The sequence below is a fragment of the Typopeltis vanoorti genome, chromosome 14, assembly GCF_054136105.1.
Source record: "Typopeltis vanoorti isolate ZY-2024b chromosome 14, IOZ_Tvanoo_1.0, whole genome shotgun sequence".
NCBI lineage: Eukaryota > Metazoa > Arthropoda > Arachnida > Uropygi > Thelyphonidae > Typopeltis > Typopeltis vanoorti.
The window spans coordinates 27,460,557-27,481,174 of NC_143562.1; the positions used below are offsets into that span (position 1 = coordinate 27,460,557).

The 20,618-nt window shown below is 34.2% G+C and overlaps 1 protein-coding gene across 4 annotated transcripts in view; it reads left to right on the forward strand.

Moving 5' to 3' along the window:
* The window catches only part of LOC150099326 (katanin p60 ATPase-containing subunit A1-like), a 142,805-nt gene that overhangs the window by 39,679 nt on the left and 82,508 nt on the right, over positions 1 to 20,618 (forward strand). For all 4 annotated transcript variants that reach the window (XM_090404507.1, XM_090404506.1, XM_090404508.1 and 1 more), the window contains one exon: positions 8,885 to 9,088. In XM_090404507.1, the coding sequence (XP_090260633.1) occupies positions 8,885 to 9,088 (204 nt within the window). The remainder of the gene's footprint in view (positions 1 to 8,884; positions 9,089 to 20,618) is intronic.

The window sequence follows — 20,618 nt, forward strand, 5'->3', positions numbered from 1 at the left end:
AAATGAGATTTCAAATTTTAACATTATTTTATTTACCTCGCTTTTACAACATATTTTTGTCACATATGAATGAATATAAAATACCATAAAAAATAAAAAATTAATACAAAAATAATATTCATGTTAACAATTAGCATGTATCTGTCAGATCAGATGTGAGTGCCTTGCTTTATCAATCATAATGGCAAATGTATTTGTTTATTATGCAATAATAGTGTGGCTATTTCTAAAAAAAGTAATATAGAAAGACATTTCAAAACCATTCATGCCAATTGTAATTTTAAGTTTAATTATTTAAATCAGGAGGAGTCGGCAACACAGCACCCGTGAGCATCATGGTGCTCACAATATTGCACCCTTCATGTTAAAAAGGTTGCCGACCACTGATTTAGAGTATTTTTTTCCTTTGAATCTGCTAAATTTTCAAAAAAATAAAAAAACAATAAAAAACGTTACGTATCTAATTTTGTGATCTGAAGTGGCTTGAAAAATTCCCAATTTCATCTCTGGAGCAGGGTTTCCAAACTATTCAAAAAATCAATAAAAATACATGAAAAATTATCAAATGAATTAAAAAATATAAAAACAATCATTAGACTACTCACAATACTAATGTATTATACCTTTACAACCTTCTTTGTGAGTGGAAGTCATATGAAAAAAAAAACACTTACTTTTTTTTTTTTTGGAAAATTAGAAAAAATATATAAAATATACTCTGAAGTTATATATATTAAAGCAGAATGAATGTTTTGCTGCAATTGTTTTGAATAAGTGGAGTTTAAGAAATTTCACACCATTTCACTTATTGAATGAAGTGAATTTCATTGAATGAAAAAAAAAAATTGTTCAGTAATTGTCTGACAGTGAAACTATATCTATAGAATTCACCGAGTATAGAATTTACGAAGTACTTAGCAGCCGAACTGTTTTGCTATGTAAAGAAAAATAAAATAAATAATTTATAAGTAAGCAAGGTTCTTTATATAAATATCACTAGTATCATACCTCAGAATGATTTGCTATAGTCAATCAACTTTTAAAATTCTGACATTACATTATATCACAACACAGTTGAAATATTTTATATTTTTCAAATTCTAAGATAGAAGTAGAGTAAGAAACTGCAGTTTATTTAGCTAATCAAAAACAGATGCCAAGTTTAATTTTCAATGATATTACATTATTTTGTATAGAACAGATATCAAGACTTGAGAAGGCTTTCAAACAGTATCATATAGAAAAAGAACCATGGAAACCTCATCTCAAATTTTGGCCAATTATAGATCATGTCAAATAATAGTTCCATGCTAATATCTGATGCAGGTACTCTCCCCTTCCTCTAAAAAATACCAAGGTGTGATATTAAAATAAAGGATATTATGGATCTACCCATATTTTATAGCCAAATATAAACAGAAATCCAAGAAAGCTTCAAAAATTTACCAGAAAATTTAGTAACCAAAGTATGAATTTTTGTTGATATCATGGTTTCAAGTTGCAGTCATGTGACTACAGTAATCCTGTGTATGACATACAGAGGAGTGGAAAGAGGAGTTTTGGATAATAGTCCCAATTGAGGACAAGAAAAATAAATGATTGTCATGTCTTCAGTTGTGGAACTTAACACTACAAAATTACTTTTTTTTTTTTTTAATTTACTGATAAGTAGCTACATGAAAATATCAAGTCAAGAACATGATAAAAGAATACATGCAGTTTAACAAGAAATAAATCCTTTTTATTTGGTACATATACTACTACTACTACTCTATACATATACACACAGTCTTGCCATAATACTGTTACAACTTCTTTCCACACTCCCATGCTGCCCACAGAATTGTTCGAGCCCAGGTCTGTTAGTGGCGCTGTGCACAGCCAACATTTACATGTTTATCAGTAGCGAGAGAGAGTGTTGTCTAGCTGTATGGATTAACATGCAGTGAAGTAATTATGAGAACCGTATAGCTATAATAGCACTTTACAAGGTTGAAATGTAGCCCCCTGTTATTTTCAACATGCTAAGAACACTCTGAATCAGTAGGATGCTTGTGTATTATAATTAACCATTATAATGAATACAGAAGATGTATCTGACCACCAAAGAACAGGTTTATCATGTTGTGATAGGACGTAACAGCTTGTGAAGGCACACCTCTGCTGTAATCCTGTGAGAATGCAGAAAGTGATGTCATGAGAGATGAACATTTAGCAGAGAACAATGTGTACTAACTGATGATGTGGAGTGAGAACCTATCATCATTCTACTGGACACTTCTTAACATGGCAACTTATGTGGTAGAGAGTAATAAAATCAAAGGCACTTCTCTGGCAGCATGTATGCAACAGACAGAGATATCCTCTTCACAGATGAGAAGATATTTGCTACTGAAGAGTCATTTTACTTAAAAATGATCAGCTACATGCCCCGGATGGTTGCACAGCAGTGCCATAGCACCCGGGATTGAGAGAGGCCATCATCCAGTGTCAGTGATGGTTTGGTGGTGGTGGGGGGGAGGGATATATCAGGGTTATCCAAGTTGCATTTCTGTGAGAAAGGAGTCAAACTTCTGCTAAATTGTATCAAGAGACCATGCTGGAATCTGTGGTACAGCCTCTGAACAACACTTGGAAGTCCACTGCCTACCGGATTAAGCCCCTGCACGCAAGGCAGAGACCACACAACAGTGGTTGGAGGCAAATATGCCTGACCACATATCACCATGTGATTTGCTGCTTTGAAGTCCTAATCTGAATTCGTTGGACTTCAGATTATGATTGGCGCTTAAGAGAGTAGCCTGCAAGAAATGACATACCAGCATCGACAGCCTGAAAGTGGATTTGGAGTGAGCAGTGACAGCATTTCTGTTGGATGTTGTGCGTGTTGCTATCAATATATGGCCTCATAGACTTTGGGTGTGCATGAAGACAAAATGGGGAAGGAACATGCAGTGGGGTATACATTTCAAACATCAAGTGCTGCTATATGCACATTATCCATGTGGATTGTATGTGCTAATAGCTGAAATGATTTACTGATAGATTAAAGGTTTATGTGCTCTTCAAGTAACAGTACTTGTGGCTAGACTAGGTAAATATATGGAGTAGTGTATGTATTAATGCAAATACAGTAACTTACAATCACTCTCTCTATATTAAATATATAGAAAAATAAGAATTGATTGACTAAAAAGAAAAGATATCAGAGAATATCAAGCTGAACTAGAAAATAAGATCAGCAATATTGATACTGATAGACCTCTAGAAGTAATCTGGACTGATTTAAGAGAGAGAAAAAATCTAGGAATGTGCTAAACGTCTTCTTTGTGAGGCAGAGAGGAGAGGAAGGAAGCCCTGGATTACTGAGGAAGTGATAGAAAAAATGGATGAAAGAAGAAAATGGAAGAATAAGAACAACAACGAAGCCCAAGTCAGATATAAAGAGATCAGTAAACAAGTAAAAATTCTGGCTAAAAAGGCAAAGGAAGATTGGCTCAATCAGGTCTGCAGGGAAATAGAGGAAAATGATACAGCAAAGGATACGAGAAAGGTCTATGAAGGCTTGAACTTGATTTCAGGGAAGAAAAGAAGGACAAAAAGTGGTGCCTTTGAAGGATGAAAGAGGACCTTTTCATACTCTCGGGGGGGACCCTGTAACCTCTAGAGAGCATGTCCCCTGGGTGGCAGATAGGGGAGCCCACCATATGTGTGTGTGGTAGGGTGGTCCGAATATACTGAATAAGGACTCGTGGATCAACAGGGCCATAAGGGGCAATCATCTTGATTGTAAGGGAGGTGGCACTCCCATGGATCATCCCTAGCTGGATCTATCCTCTTCTTCTTCTACTTTGAGGAAGCTCCACTCACTTTAATCTTTCCTATAAAGCTTATCAGCCAACTCTTCATTTTTTATGGCCCTTATGCTATTAGAGTACTCGAGGGCCATGGGGTCTTTTCATTTCTGGGCTTACAACTATGCCCTCTCTATAAACCTTACTATACTTCTACTATAATCTACTCTTTCCCTCTTCAATATACCCCATTCCTCCTATGGGTTTAAATTTGGAAGAAGGCTAGTTCAGAAGCCTTAAGGTAGCAGCCCTACCACTGAACTATTCCATCATCAGGCTAGTCCCCTGACATGGAGAACATAATTCTACTTGTAAGCTGAGGGGAAAAGAGGAAAGATTTTGTTGGAAAAAAAATGATAAGGTTGAAGAAGTATGTAACAGGACTTTATGTATGTAGATGAAGATAATCTGGAATGTGATCGGATAGAAAATGATGATACCCCAGAAATTAAGGAATGGGAAACCGAGGCAGCTATTAAAAGAATAAAGGACAGGAAAGTTCCTGGAGCAGATGAGAGCTGCTGAAGGAAGGAATAAAATTGGGAAAGGAAGGAATAAAACTTCTATCCATCATATTTAATAGAAGTCTGGAGGAGGATAGAATACCTAAAAGCTTCGTAAGATCTATTTTTATTCCTATTCCCAAGACTACAGGAACGATGGATTGCAATAAGCATAGAACTATCAGCCTGATTAGCCACATTGCAAAAGTCCTAATCAACATAATATAGAGAAGAATGGAACAGATGATAGAGAGAGAGAATTAAACGAAGCACAGTTTGGTTTCAGGAGAAACAGGGGAACTAGGGAAGCTATTACAACACTATGGATATTGGGAGAAAGAATGATCGAGTGCAATAAAAATTTATATCTATGCTTTGTGGATTACGAAAAAGCTTTCGATAATGTTAATCACTCTGTTGTATTTGATATATTACATAAAATAGGAATAAATGAAAAAATTATCAGACGGTTGTTCAGAATATATAAAACTCAAGAAGCGAGGGTTAAATTTGAAGGAGAGGATACTGAATGGATCCCCATAAGAAAGGGTGTGGGATGTCCCCACTCCTTTTTAATGTCTATACTGAATGGATGATGAGGGAGGCCTTGGAAGATTTGAAGGATGGAATAAAGATAAATGGACATCTGATAAATAATATAAGATATGCAAATGACATTGTACTAATGAGCGAAACAGAGGAAGGCTTGCAAAGAAATTTGAACAGACTGAACATGGGTGGAAATGAGAGATACAAAAGGAAAATAAACCTTCAGAAGACAAAAGTGATGAAGTTTTCAGGGAAATGAAATGATGGGATGGAAATCACTTTGAATGGACAAAGAATAGAGAACGTAAAAAGTTTTGAATACCTTGGGCGTTGGATAACAGATGATAATAGTTCTAATTATGAAATTAAGAACAGAATTAAAAAAAGCAAAAGCAGCATTTTTCCAAATATACCACTTATCAGGAAACAGAAATCTGAACAAACAGTTAAAAGTAAGAATTCTCAAGACAATGATCTGGAGCACTGGGACATATGGATGTGAGTCCTGAACAATCAATAAGGAGATGAGTGACCAATTGAATGCATTTGAAATGTGGTGCTTGAGAAAAATGGATCATATCAGCTGGACTGAAAGAGTGAGCAATGAAGAGGTTCTTAAAAGATTCAAGGTGAAAAGAGACTAACCTAACCTAACCTAACCTAACTATATGGCTAGTATCCAAAGAAGAAAAGTAGCATTTGCAGGACATTTGATGAGGGGTTCTTCTGGACAGCTCCTCAGAATAGTATTGCAGAGGATGGCGGAGGGAAGGAGAGGAAGACCCCGACTGCAATGGAAAGACAACATCAAAGACTGGACGGGCAAGTGTCTTACAGAAGCAAGAGATAGAGAGGCATGGAAGTGGACTGTTCATCAGCTGCAATGCTCTTAAAAGAGGAGGCCACAGGATTAGATTTGATATGTATTAATGCAAATTTAGTAACTTCTGATCTTTCAAACTCTGATCCAGATCTACAAAAATCAAGTTTTCTAATGTTTGTTATTTTTCATTGTACCAGATCATTAAATCCTTACATAACATTAAAGAACTCTGAAATCAATAATTCAGGTGTCTACTGTTGGTAATTTTACTGATATCCTAGGCTTACAGTCTATGCTCATTTAAAAAATTTTTCTTAGCATGTGCAAGAACCCTAAGGAATAAACAGAGAGCTCTTAATTCTGAAGAATTTTTGGGTGAGAAATTGTGACTGCATGTCAAAATTGTCATGTGCAAGATTATGCTGATCATATGAAGTGTGAAGAAAGTGACAAAAATAATGTTGGTTTATTTGTTTGTGAATGAAGATGAAAGAAAAAAAAATCTTCTTATATGCAGGAATGGTGAATTATGTGTACTTCATATTGATTTCATTATTGTTCACCTGCTGTCCCCCCCCCCCTTCCCCCCAGCATAAAGTAGTTGTTTTTGGACTGTGGTTGTTGGATATTTTCCTCAGGATGCTTTGATTTTTTCTTTTATTACTGGTCTTTCCAGTAGGATTTAGATATCCTGCTGGAAAGACCAATAATGATGGCAATATCAAACTGTTATCCGATAATAAAATAAGTCTAAAATTGATCACGCTGTCTTTTATTTTCAGTTTTATCGATATTTCAACATCAAATCTCCTATCCTGATGTCTGATTATTTCAAACAATTGCCCATCCCCCTAAGCTGAGAGAGATCAATGTTATGTAACTCACCCTATATAAATGCACATAAATAGTATTTGCATATAAAGTACTGTATTTATATTTAATTTCATATATTCCATTGTCATCATTAAATTCTCAATATGTACCATCAGGTTGTATAGGATACTATGATAGTATTACATGATGTTTATAAGTTTATATTGTTGCCAACTTCCTATCAGCAGTTTTCATTCAAATTAATTTTTCATTTATCAGGATTCAAATATTGTCAGCTGTTATAATTTGGTCTTCTAACACGCTTCTGACTCATCAATCCACCCCAGATCTTGGTCTTTGTTTGGGTATTTTTATTGCCATCTTAGCAGCATACCAGTTTTGCTAGCCTTTTAGATTACTGTCTTGATTTTCAGGAATTTCTTAACCAAAACATCCCCTGTGGTTTTCTGCCTGCCTTACTCAGCAGATTTGCTCCCCATTCTTTCTCTTATCCTAGTTGAAAAGCATCCTGAAAAGGAAGACAATTCTAAACATTGTAGATATTATATAACGGAGCATGATGTGGCTACTGTAAGCCATTTCCAAATAGGCATATCAGACATGCATTGAACAATGGAAAGAAAGCTAGAATCTCAGTGTAAAATTATTAGGATCATGTTTTGAAGGAGATAATTCAAAGTCACCAGTATATACCATGCTTTAATTTCCATATTAAAAAAATAAATTCTGTCCTGGATATTTTTAATCAGTTTATTGTACTTAAACAAATTAATCTATTTCTATTCAGAATTAATTAATAATGTTGCCTCTGAGTTAGACACGGGGAATGGATACACAATGATATTTGTGTATTTTGTTAAGGCTTTTGACAGAATACAGCATTGAAGACTGTTGCATAAATTGGAGAATATAGGATTGGATTATAAACTATTGGAATGGATAAGAGGATGGCTGACTGACAGATATCAAAAAATGATCTATATGGAGGGGATGTGAATCTGCAAGATTCAAGGTAACCAGTGGTGTGTCTCAAGGATCTTTCCCTGGTTCATTGCTATTTTGACTTCCTTGTGTCTACACACAAGGAAGGTTTGACAGGTAATATACAGCTATTTGCTGATGATGCAAAGATAGGTAGGGTAATCAGGAGTGCTGCTGATATGCAGTACTTTCAGAATGATTTGAATAGGCTGGAATTGTGGACATGTGAAAATGGCTATCAATTCATTGTTAATAAATAACATTGAAATGCTTGGCCAACCAGGCCAATGGCCTGGTTGGCTGAGCAGTTAGCGAATCCGCTCTCCAGCCAAAAGGCTGCAGGTTCAAATCCAGCTGTGGGCATGGATATTTGTGATTGTGAAAATAATAGTGGTGTAGGTTGGCGGTAGATGCCTTTGGTGTAGATGATGATGGTAGTTGGTGTGAGACAGTGAGCTGTAGAGTAGGTGCCCTCCCTCGATGAGTCTTTGGACTCCCTGGAGGGATCACGTAATAATAATAATAATAAATGTAAGGTCATGCACTTTGGTGTGATTAGATATCTAATGTTGTATTGTATTGGTGAGATTATGCTAGAAGAAACTGATCAGGCTAGGAATCTCGGAGTTTTAGTAGACAGGAAGTTGAAGTTCAGGGGTCATATAGCAAAAATTGCAAATACAACTCACAGAATAATTGTAATGCTGAAACAAACCTTGACATGTAAAGATAAGGAAGTCATTTTGCCTCTTTACAAGGAATTGATAAGACCTCACTTGGACTATTGCATATAGGTCTGGTCTCTTGGTTTCCATGATTTTGATACAGTGGAAAGAGAGTGCAAAAGAGAGTGCCAATAATGATATCAGGATTGTGGAATACTGATTATGAAGATAGATTGAGAATTTGTAGGCTGTAGCACTAGTAAGCAGAAGAAAGAGGAGTGGTATGATTGAGGCTTGCAAACTTTTGAAAGGGTTATACAGAATTTCAGTAAATGGAATTTTTAATTTTATGGAGAGTATGGTAAGAATGTGTGGGCATCCTTGGAAGTTGAGAATGAATGCTGTCAAGAAGGGGGTGAGGGCTAGATTTTCTCTCATAGAGCGGTGCATGATTAGAATGGACTGCCATTGGATGTTGTGTGTGTGTGTGTGCGTGCAAGTGGCATGAATGAATTCAAGACCAGTATGTCCTCCTTTGATGAGTTGGTGACTCCCTGGAGGTTTCTCTTAATAGTAATAAAATACTAAGTTTTAAGGAAATTGTTAATATATTAATTATCTTTGAGAAATTTTTTATTTCACCAAGTGCACATATTTATGTTTCCTATTTTCTAGGAAGAGGAGGAAAGAAGATTTGACTCCAGTGGATATGATCCAGAATTGGTTGAAATGTTAGAAAGAGATATCCTTATGAGAGATCCTAATGTTTGTTGGGATAATATTGCTAACTTGTCAGAAGCTAAAAGACTCTTAGAAGAGGCTGTTGTTCTTCCACTCTGGGTGCCTGACTTTTTTAAAGGATTGCGTAGACCTTGGAGGGTATTAATATTTCATTATTTACCTTGTAATGCATACTTCGTAGTTTGCCTGTGTAAGTGCTTTTTAATTGAAATATTTGAATATTTCAGTTATTGAGTTACTGTCCAGTATGATGGTTCTAGACAATACATGAATGGTTGGAAGAATCTCAAACAATAAGTGATCCATTCCAATTTTGGCACATTTTTAAATGACTTATGAAAGCAGATTTCAAAACACTCAGATTTTCCATGATGGTTCTTCTTATCCTTTCTTATATATTATATTTGTTAAACTTGTTATTAAAAATAGACAAATCTGCTTTTTTTTATAATAGTTTTTTAGTTCTTAATTCTGTTTTGGGTTGGCTAGTTCTGTTTAGTTATGCTTCCTTGTCCAACTAGTCTGCACTTTTTGATAATAATAATAATTATTATTATTATCCCAAGACCCCCAGTGGAGTCAAAGACTAATCTTGAGAGGTCCCTTTGTTATGCACACAACTCACCATACCATACCTTAAACACATTCCAATTCTTTGAAGACACCACACTCTCAGACAATGAATTCCAATCATTCACAGCTCTCCATGCAAAAAAATCTGCTTCTCACTCCCTTATTCACATTCTTCTTATACAGTTTCCAGTAATGACCTCTTGTTTTCCCAACATCTTCCACCATTTCATGAAAAACCTTTTCAGCATTAATCTTATAACAACCTATTACCAACTTGTACGTCTCTATCATATCACCCCTCTTCCTCCTATCTACTGATCTCTGTAATTTGCATCTTCTCAATCTTTCTTCCTACTCAACATTCCAGAGACCAGAAGTTACCTTTGTTAATTGCTTCTGTACTTTTTATAATATGAGTGTCAACATGGATTTGTTAAGGGGGTGCTCTTGCTTCAGTAATATGATTGCCTTTTATAATAAAGTGACGAGAGCAGTTGATGAGGGAAAAGCATATAGTGCCATTTTTTTGGTTTTGTAAAGGCATTTGACAGGGTGGCACATGATAAGCTGATATTTAAGTTGCAGTCACTGACAATGAGTCAATGAGTTCAAGGAGTGGTATGTTGGCCTTTATGTTTCCTGAGTCTTTTGACTCCATGGCAGCCTAAATAATAATAATAATAATATCGCTTCATCAGTTTGAAAACCAGGTGACTAAATCTGTGCATAGTAATCCATGTGGCCTAATCAAGGCTTTATACAATGAATCCAGATTCCCTTACTTCTACAAGTCATTGTCCTCCACATCATTACCAGAATTCATTGTGTTGTCCTCACAATTTTGGTAATGTGTCTCCTAACTTTTAGATCCTTATACACTATCACTCCAAGATCTCTTATTCCCTTCTCAGCCAACAATATATTTTCACCATTCTACATCCATATCTCCTTCATTCAATGTAGATGTCACTTACTGCAAACAACTTACTTATTGCAGTAAGTAAGTTGTTTGCTAAAACCTGACCTCCCTCTAGCAAATCTGTGCTGTCCATCAAAGATAATACCACCATTGTTAACTAAATTCTGAATCTTGGTTCTCACCAATCTCTCCAACACCCACCACACAGATTGGCCTATAATTTTTAAAACCTTACATTTTGCAACATTGAACTTGAATCTCCACTCTCATGTCCATTCACTCAGTCTATTAAGGAGGATGACTTGGCATTATCTGCAAACAACTGAATATCTCTATTCATTTCTTCCCCCATTAACATACAGGTTAAACAGCAACAGATCCCTGGCACACTACTAGTGACATTTCCCTTCTAGGATATTGCTTCCCATACACAACTTACTGAAGTCTGTCAGATAGCCAACTCCCAATCCAGTACACTATTAAATTAAAGATGTCAAGAAATTATATCCTTTATCCAAGTATAAGCGAACAAAGTTTGCTCCTGAAGTAATTTCTGGACAGGGCAACTTGTATATAGAGGCTAATGACTTCACATCACTTACCATAGTATCCCACAATGCAAAGCACATATCCTTATATATGTTTTGCATTATGGGATATAATACTATAATACTATGCGTTATGGAAAGAGTCACTGCCCAGACCGGTTTCAATCTTTATTGAGGTCTCATCAATGGGAGCCAGACTCAGAGGTGATACCAAGGTTGAAGTAATGCAGAAGTCATATTTCCATATACGAGTAGCCAAAAGGTGTCTTACCTTATTATTAAAATACTCTGGATTAGTGATAGATGTTGGAAGTTTTCCACTTGGTTATACTATAAATTAAAGATGCCTAGAAATTATATTCTTGGTTTAATCCTTTATCCAAGTGTAAGCAAACAAAATTTGCATCTGAAGTAATTTCAAGACATTATACATCATACAGGCATTATACATCTGTAAAGATATGTGCTTTGCATTATGAGATACTAAGGCAAGTGATGTGAAGTCATTAGCCTCAATATATGAGTTGCCCTGTTCTGAAATTACTTCAGGTGCCAACTTTGTTTGCTTACTCTTGAATAAAGGATTAAACCAAGAATATAATTTCTTGGCATCTTTAATTTATAGTATAACCAAGTGGAAAAATTTCCAATACCAGTACGCTAGTCTAATATCCAGTCCCACCCATTTTAGTTTGACGATCAAATTATTATATGTTAATCTATGAAAAGCCTTTGAAAATCTAAGTATGCCACTGTGTATCCATCTCCCTCATCCAATGCAAATGTCACTTTATTGCAGTAAGTAGTTTACTTACAAACCTGACCTCTCTTTAGCAAATCCGTACTGTCCATCAAAGATAATACCACTATTGTTAACTTATTTCTGGATCCTGGTTCTCACCTGTCTCTTCAAACACCCACCATACCTGGCACACAGATTGGCCTATAATTTGATGCTTGAGTTCTGTTACCTCCCTTATGCAGCAGTACAATCTTGCCTTCATTCCACTCCTTTTGAAATGACCCAATGTAAGACTCATATTAAACAAATTTGTCAAGGGAGATGTCAACTCCCTGGCACATTCCTTTGAAATATGTGGTAATATATCATCAGTTTTGCTCCTCTGGTCACTCACAGTCGATCTGTCTTCCTCTTCATCCACTAGTCTCAAAGTTTTCATGATGTCACATTCACAAGAATGAAAGACATTGTTGAACTGGTCACTAAATATCTCAACTATATCCTCCACAGGAGTTGTCCATATACCATTTTCTCCAATCAATGCCATCCTACCGTAATCATTCTTTCCTTTATTGGCTACATACAAACTCCCTTTTTTTTTTTCTTTTTTGCTTCATTGGCTTACTGTTTCTCATACTGCACTTTTTTTACTCTTGCCAACCAAGTCGTCCTCCTTGCCTGTTCTTTGTACTCCTGATGAAATTATTATCACTTATCTTATGTTGCCTCCATAATGCCTTTTTCCTCTGTATTGCATGCTCAATCTCTTCATTCCTCCATTTCACTCCTACCTGATTTACTGTTCTTACTCTTGGAATATATTTAGGCATTGCTTTTACTAGATAGTTCTTAAATAGCATCCAACCATCATTGAGCTCCTTCCACCCAACTCCTCATTCCATGCCACAGCTGCAATCTGTTCTCCTGTGCTTCTCATAATTACCATCTTATAGTTTCACATATTTGTCGGCCTGGTTGGCCGAGTGGTTAGCGTATCCGCTCTCCAGCCAAAAGGCTGTGGGTTCAAATCCTGCCGTAGACATAGATGTTTGTGATTGTCTGTGAAAGTATTAGTGGTGGTAGTTGGCGGTAGATGACGAAGTTTGGTGGAGTAGTAAGACGAGGAGTTGTAGAGTAGATGCCCTCCCTCGATGAGTCTTTGGACTCCCTGGAGGTGTGATATAATAATAATAATCTTTCTTCACAGAATTGCATTGGCTGGCAACCATCCTGGTAATCAGTTCATTGTCACACTACTAGTTGCTATCTCATCATTCCAATCTATATTGCCATAATTAGCATACCAACATTTGGCTAAAGAATTTCATTCTATTCACTTCTATTTCACACCATACTGGCTTAAAACTACTGCCACTCTTCTCCTTGAATCTCTAGCTTGTATGGACATAACTATTTTTCTGTCATTGATATTAGTCTGCTGCTGTTTTTATAATTTCTGTCTTCGTGAAATGCATCATACCCTTCCATAACTATAAATTCACACGTATGCCACAGTAATTAACTTTTTAATAATATGTAAATATTTCATCTTAAGAATCATAAGACAGTTATAAACAATAATAGGAATTACATTCAAACAAACACATTAGTGTGCATACTTACATTGGAATCCCCTATGTATATAGTAGCGTATTTAAGGACTAGTACTATTGGGTTGTAATTAAATTAAGTTTTTTAATTGTAATTAAAGTAAGTTTATCAGTTTTAATTTAATTTAACAACCTAATAGTATTTAGTCCTTAAACACGCTACTGTATACATAGAGGGATTCCAATGTAAGCATGTGCACTAATGTTTTTTTTTTAATGTAATTCCTATTGTTGTTTATAACTGTACTGATGATGTCTTATGATACTTAAGACGAAATATTTACATGTTATTAAAAAGTTAATTACTGTGGTATATGTGTGAATTTATAGTTATGAGTACTCCTGGTAAAAAAAAATCATACCCTTCTATCTCTATTCCTCTCCAGATGTCATCCTCACCCAAACTTTATTCCAACATTTTTCAACAATTTTTGGGTGAACGAACTCAATCAATGGAGCCCCTTTAATTCCTTTGTTTCTGATACTTCTAGCATTTGTGAAAGACAGTTTATTGAATGGCAATTTATCAAATGACAATTTGTCAAATAATCAAACAACAATTTTTCAAATATAGAATTAATCGAAGAACAATTTACTGAATGCCAGTTCATCGAATGACAATTTATCATATAAAGAATTAATCAAAGAACAATTTAATGAATGACAATTCATCTAAAAAAGCAATTTATAGAATAAACAATTCATCGAATGACAGCTAATTGCACAATTTTTTGCAGATGCAATTGATCAAAAAAAAGCAATTCACCAATCATTTTTCAATGAATTCTCTCATAATTCATCAAAAGATGGATTTTCTTGAGAACAGTTGTTTTAAAGTGTTCGGTAAGAATACCTAACATCACTCAAGATGTAGACAACACATGTAGGTGGTCACTGAGATGTTATAATTAATTTGTTGTTTTTTACGACATTATTATGTAAGTGTGCCTACTACTTTGTTGTGTGAATAGTGATTTATCTCTAGACAAAAAAGTTCTTTCTACCTAATTTTTTTCACACCAATGGTCAGATTGAAATCAAAACTGCAAAATTTTAATATAGATCTTAACTATAAAAATTCATTAAATTTCATCTAGCCAGAGTGGAATTATTAATATCGTTTTGAAACTTGACTAAATTTTTCTAATAAAAGTGATCCTGGTGGAACTAAAAACTGAACCACACAGACTTCTAGTACGTTTTACAAATCCCAACATTTGCATGTATTCCACTAAATCAGAGAGCTATTGCAATATAAAAGAAAAATGAAATGGTTCAAATAACAAATCAGAGTAAAATTCATCCCATATAACTGGTGTGTGTGTGTAGACATCACATACTACTATTATTACTAATAAAACAGAGACTATATAATTCAGTCAGTATAAACAAAGTCCTTTAGTTAGAAAGACCTGAGTTTGAATCCTATGCATGATGCAAAGAATTTTTATCAGTCCTCTTCAGCTGAAGGTGAGTTATCTGATCTCATATGGAGATGGCAGGGTTTTACTCCCAAAAACTTGGGCATTTCATCCTGCAAACCGGTCCCCACATATGGGGACCGGTTTGCAGGTCATAAAACACTTACTGGATAAGAAAGACCATGGAAAAACATCTTGTTCTCTAAATATTTCCTAGTAAAATGTCATTGCTACCCAACCAACTTTAGGAGGATAAGAGGGAATGATAAGATTTTTTACATAATCTTTTCAGCATTGTGTAAAATCCACAAAATATACAAAATGCATATACTGACTGAAAGTAATATCCCTTGAAAGAACAAAAAAAAATTTCTACACATCGACACAACATATACCGTATATTGACTTGAATATAACTCGCCCTCGTGTATACCTTGCACCCCGATTTTATTTTACAAAGAAAGAAATTAAAAGTTTTGCATATAGTTTGCACACAAAAAAAGTTGAAAACTTAAGAATTAAATAATGAATGTTGTTATGGCAGTTTCAGATTTCAGAATTCGGTTGAAGAGAATCAGATTTCAACTCAACAATCATTGGCTTGCCTTTGTCATTGAGTTGTGCAACATTTTGTTAATACCACATCAATCATATGTATAGAGATGGAAGCAACCAGTAGAGGAAATGTGGGAGTGAGGGCATTGACTTCTTCCCAATCGTAGATTGTGTGGAGGTGGATTAAGAGACCATCATTAGAACTGTTGTGCAACTGGATTTTGAGAGCTTGGGACATGATTTTGCCAGAAATAATTAATTTAATTACAGAAGCACTGTCGCTAAAGGTTCAAATATATTGTATGATGAAGGTGAGCGGCGATTGTGTAAATAACGTTGATAATTAACATTTAAATGGATTAATTTTATAAACAATGTGAGCCATTATAAATTATAATGAATACTGAGGATTTAATTATCAACACCAATTTAGTTTTTTCCTGAAAAACTTTAGTTTCCGAAAATCCCTGCATATATCTTGCACCACAATATTTTAACTTTAATTTTGGAGAAAAAGTGCGAGCTATATTCGAGTAAATACAGTATAAAGGAAATATCATGCTAAGCTTCAATTACACCACAAGTTAAATCAATTAAAACTGCAGTTCTTTTTGATAAATGCACTTCACTTCACTTCACATCTTATAATTCATTTTTCGATCTACTGTTCATTTTCATTCGATGATTTGTAGTTCTTGCCAATTGTAATTTTTCGATGAATTGTTTGTTTTTGATGAGTTGACTTTTGATAAATTGTGTTTTTGATTAATTGTCATTTGATAAGTTGCTTTTTTGATTAATTGCCGTTTGATAAATTGCTTTTTTGAGGACCTGCTTTTTCAATTAACTGTCACTCGATGAACTGTTTTTTTTGATTAATTTTTTTTTTTGATAAATTGCCTTTCAGTAAATTGTTGATCGGTGAATTGTATTTTGATGAATTCTTTTCTCTAAATTTTCTGGATGCCACCTCAACTATAGACAACATTCTACATCCCATCTTAGTTTTCCAGATTTTCAAACCTTACCTTTTGCAACATTAAACTGGTATTCTTACTTAAACTGTTAAATTTTTTTCTCCTTTTTTTAATCTTCCAAACATTACTATTTCTATTGTGAAAATGTCTGAATTTATTTAAACATTTTCACATGATTTCTTTATTGAAAAATTTTATTGTATTATTTTATGTAAAATACAATTTTATTGTATTTTATTGTAGGGAGTTGAATTATTAAATAGAATAAGAAAAGTTGTATATAAATATCAGTATGCTGATAAACTTTTAAGCTGTCTTGTCAAAGACAGCTTAAAAGTTTAATAACAAAAAGCTTAAAAACAAAATGATATTCATTCTAAAGAGAATGGAGCAGGGTGCTGATGAATTTGTTTTTGGTAGAAAGCTAGTGAAGCTTAAGCATGCCCAAAAAAAAGTCACTGATGGAAAGCATTTTATTTTGTTGCAGCAAGATTGGCAAAGTGTATTTATCTCTTTTATGTCATTCAAACTAAAATATTTGTAAATATTTTCTGTAGTTATATTAAATAGGCATTAAGAGAATGAGGAGGTTTGCCATGATTGTCCTGCTAATGAACATTTTTTGTCTGTCAGAGAGTGAACCATTCTTTGCTGTTTGTGATACTTGTCATGGTTTCATTCATGAAGTTGTAATGATTAAAAATACAGCATATCCTACAATATATTGTGAAATGAGAACAGTGGATGGACATATCAAGAGGAGACTCCATTAGGAGAAATTCCTATGGAAAAATTAATCAACCTTAAATGGTAAATGTGATTGCAAACTTTTGTGGTTGACAGCTGAAAAGAAGGTAAACCATATATGCATTTTTGAAAATTATGGAGACAGCTACCGTGTTTGAATAAAAACTTTAGTTTAATATAACTAAAATTTACATTCGGATCACCATATAAGCTTAAAAAAAAGTAAACCATATATCATCATCATTATTATTATTATACTAAGACCCCATGTAAAAAACCTGCTTCTCACTCCCTTGCTCACACTATCCTTATATAGCTTCCAGGGATGACCTGTTGTTGTCCCCCAAATCTCCCATCATTTAATGAAAAAAACTCTTCAACGTTAATCCTATATCAACCCCTTATCAACTTTCACATCTCTATCATATCACACCTCTTCCTCCTATACATTAGTCTCTGCAAATTGTCTCAACCTTTCTTCATATTCAACATTCCAGAGATCAGAAACTATTTTAGTCAATTGCCTCTGGACTCTCTCCAACATCTCTTCATCCTTTTTGAAAACCAGGTGATCAAATCTATGCATACAGTTGTCCATATGTAGCCTAATACAGTGGAACTAGAATCTACTTTTATAACTCAGTGTCCTCTGTTTCATTGCCAGAATTCATTGCGTTGTCCTCATAATTTTTTCAATATGCCCTCTAAATTTTCAATCTTCCATCACCCCAAGATCTCGTATTTCCTCCACCTCCAACGACATATCTCTACCGAAGGTAAATTCTACTTCCAAATTTTAGAACCTTACATTTCGCAACATTCAGCTGTTATCCCCACTCTCATTCCCATTCACTCAGTTTATTCACGTCTTCTTTTAAGGCCTAAACATCTGCTGTACCCTTCATACTTCATCCCAACTTTGCATCATCTGCAAAGAACTGTATATCTGCATTCAAATCTTTCCATTAACATATAAGTTAAACAGCAATGGCCTTATACAGACTCTTGATGCACACCACTGAATTTCCTCTTCTGGATGTCTGATAGGGGTTGATACCTATCAGACATCCAGCCTCCAATCCAATGCACTAGTCCAGTGGTGGCGAACCTTTTTATGTGCATGTGCCAAAAGTTTACAAATCGAGTTGCTGACATGCCAGTGCATGCCAAAAATTTACAAATCAAGTTGATGACGTGCTGGACAGTTTTTAGTAGGGGAAAAATTAATAGAAAATCTATTAATTAATTAATAATAATATATAATATTTTATAAATAATTATTTATAATTTTATAAATAATATTTTATTTTATTTATAATATTTATTTATATATAAATTTATAATATTATTTATTGAAAAAATTGATTATTGTATTATTAAATTGATTTTAATGTTGGTTTGGAAAAAAAAAAACAGTAGTGAGAAAAATATTTATGCATTGTAACTCACCATAGAAGTCAGCTGAGCAGGGGAAGCTCAACTTGTCAGCGAAATGCTTACCGTATTTATTCGAATATAATTTGTCCTTGTGTATAACTCACACCCCAGATTTTACTTTACGAAAAAAAGACATAAAAAATTTTTCATATTACCTCGCACACAAAAATGTTTAAACATGTTCACGTCAAGGCCATAGTAAGTCCCCCCCCCTTGGTTAAAAAGATGCCCTCCCCAAACCATTATACTGCAGATACAAGAAAAACAAGTGTAGTTTTATTGTATCCCTATCCCTGAATAAGGTACAGAGGCTTTTGTAGTCTGTGTAATATATTTCTCAACAAATAGTGTGATTCATTAGTTAGCGCCATTTTTATTCCAGCTGTCTCTAATTTCACTATTATTGTACCCTCCCACAGAAACTATGCTGTATAGACTCAAGTCAACAACTGTGTTTCAGTGCAACCATATGTTGCACTGAAACACAGTATCTAACTAAAAACTATTGTCCAATTTTTCAATTACACGAAATAAGTGTTTGTTTTATTGCATTTGAAATTCTCGATGTCATTATGACAGATGACAACGACTAATTTCAAATAAAATTCTACCACGAATTGAAACATGCCATATAATTACTGTGACCATATGTCCTTTATTTAAGAGGAACAGTCCTTTATTCACTGCTCTGTCCTTTAGATTTTTTTTTTTCTAAAATGACCATTTTGTCCTTTATTTTGTGAATTGAAATAGTAAATTGAATATTAATGCCAACATGTTTAAAGATGCAATTCATAAATTTTACCAAACCTGCATTGGTTATTTAAATTACTGGGACAGCTGTTTCGTGGAAATGGAAGTATTTGAATGGGTCCTGCTATGAGAAATCCCTCTGTCAGCGAAGATCGAGGAAAGTGTTTTGTTCATTTCCAGTCACTGGAACTTAAATACGAATGACAGCGAACTATTTGATGAAGTTTCGTGTATTAAAAGTTATGTCACCAGTGAAAAGATTGAAGAATGGCGACAAAATGACATAGTAGGGTTGAATATTTTAAATATTTCACAGATAAACAGGTATCTATTAAAAATATTTTAAAAATCATTGAATTTTGCTTATGTCTCCCTGGATCTAATGCCCCCACTGAACAAGTATTTTCATTAGTGAAAAATATGTGGACAGTAATAAAAATGCAATTAAAAATTGAAACATTGAAAGCATGCATTTATACCAAATGGAACTTTGACATGAATTGAATACAGTTTTATGAATTTTTAAAATACAAACTTGATTTATTAAAAAAAGTTCATTCTTGTGTAAAGTATCAAAATTAATTTTTTTAAAGTAATAATATGATTGTTTAAAATGCTATGTATATGCTTATATTTTACAATAAACATTATAAAGCTTTTTAGTTTTAGTGAAACAATAAACGCAACCTGTTTTTTTTATTTATTATGAAACAGTTTCTAATTTGTCCTTTATTTTCTCCAAAAAAATATGGTAACTGTACATATAATGTGTGTGTGTGTGAGTTTGCCTGCTAGCTCAACCCAAACAAGCAGGAATAAAATTCAACCAAGAGTTGAAATTTTGTGCAAGTTGAACTCACTGGTAATGAGAAGTTCCATCAGAACATTAAACGACACCCTGTCGTGAATGCGTTAAAACTAAGAAATATATAGTGAATGTTGTTATGACAGTTTCAGATGTTATAGAATTTGGTTGAAGAGAATTAGCATTTCAACTCAACAATTGTCAGTTGCCTTTGTCTTTGGGTCACACAATCTTTTGTTAATACCACACCAATCATATGCACATCTTCATAGCTTCTCTCTCATAAAATAAAATTTAATTTGTATGTATTGTAATAATTTAAAAAAAAAAGTTGAATAATTTATAAGCGTATAAAAGGATATCACCTGTAAATTGTTGACGTGCCAGCAAAATTCTCGGACGTGCCACCTCTGGCACTTGTGCTATAGGTTCGCCATCTATGCACTAGTCTAATATCCAACTCCATCCACTCTAGTTTGATTATCAACTTATCATGCGGTTATCTATCAAAAGCCTTTGCAAATTCTAAGTATACTACTGTGTATCCATCTCCCACCTCCAATGCTGCTTTCACCTTACTG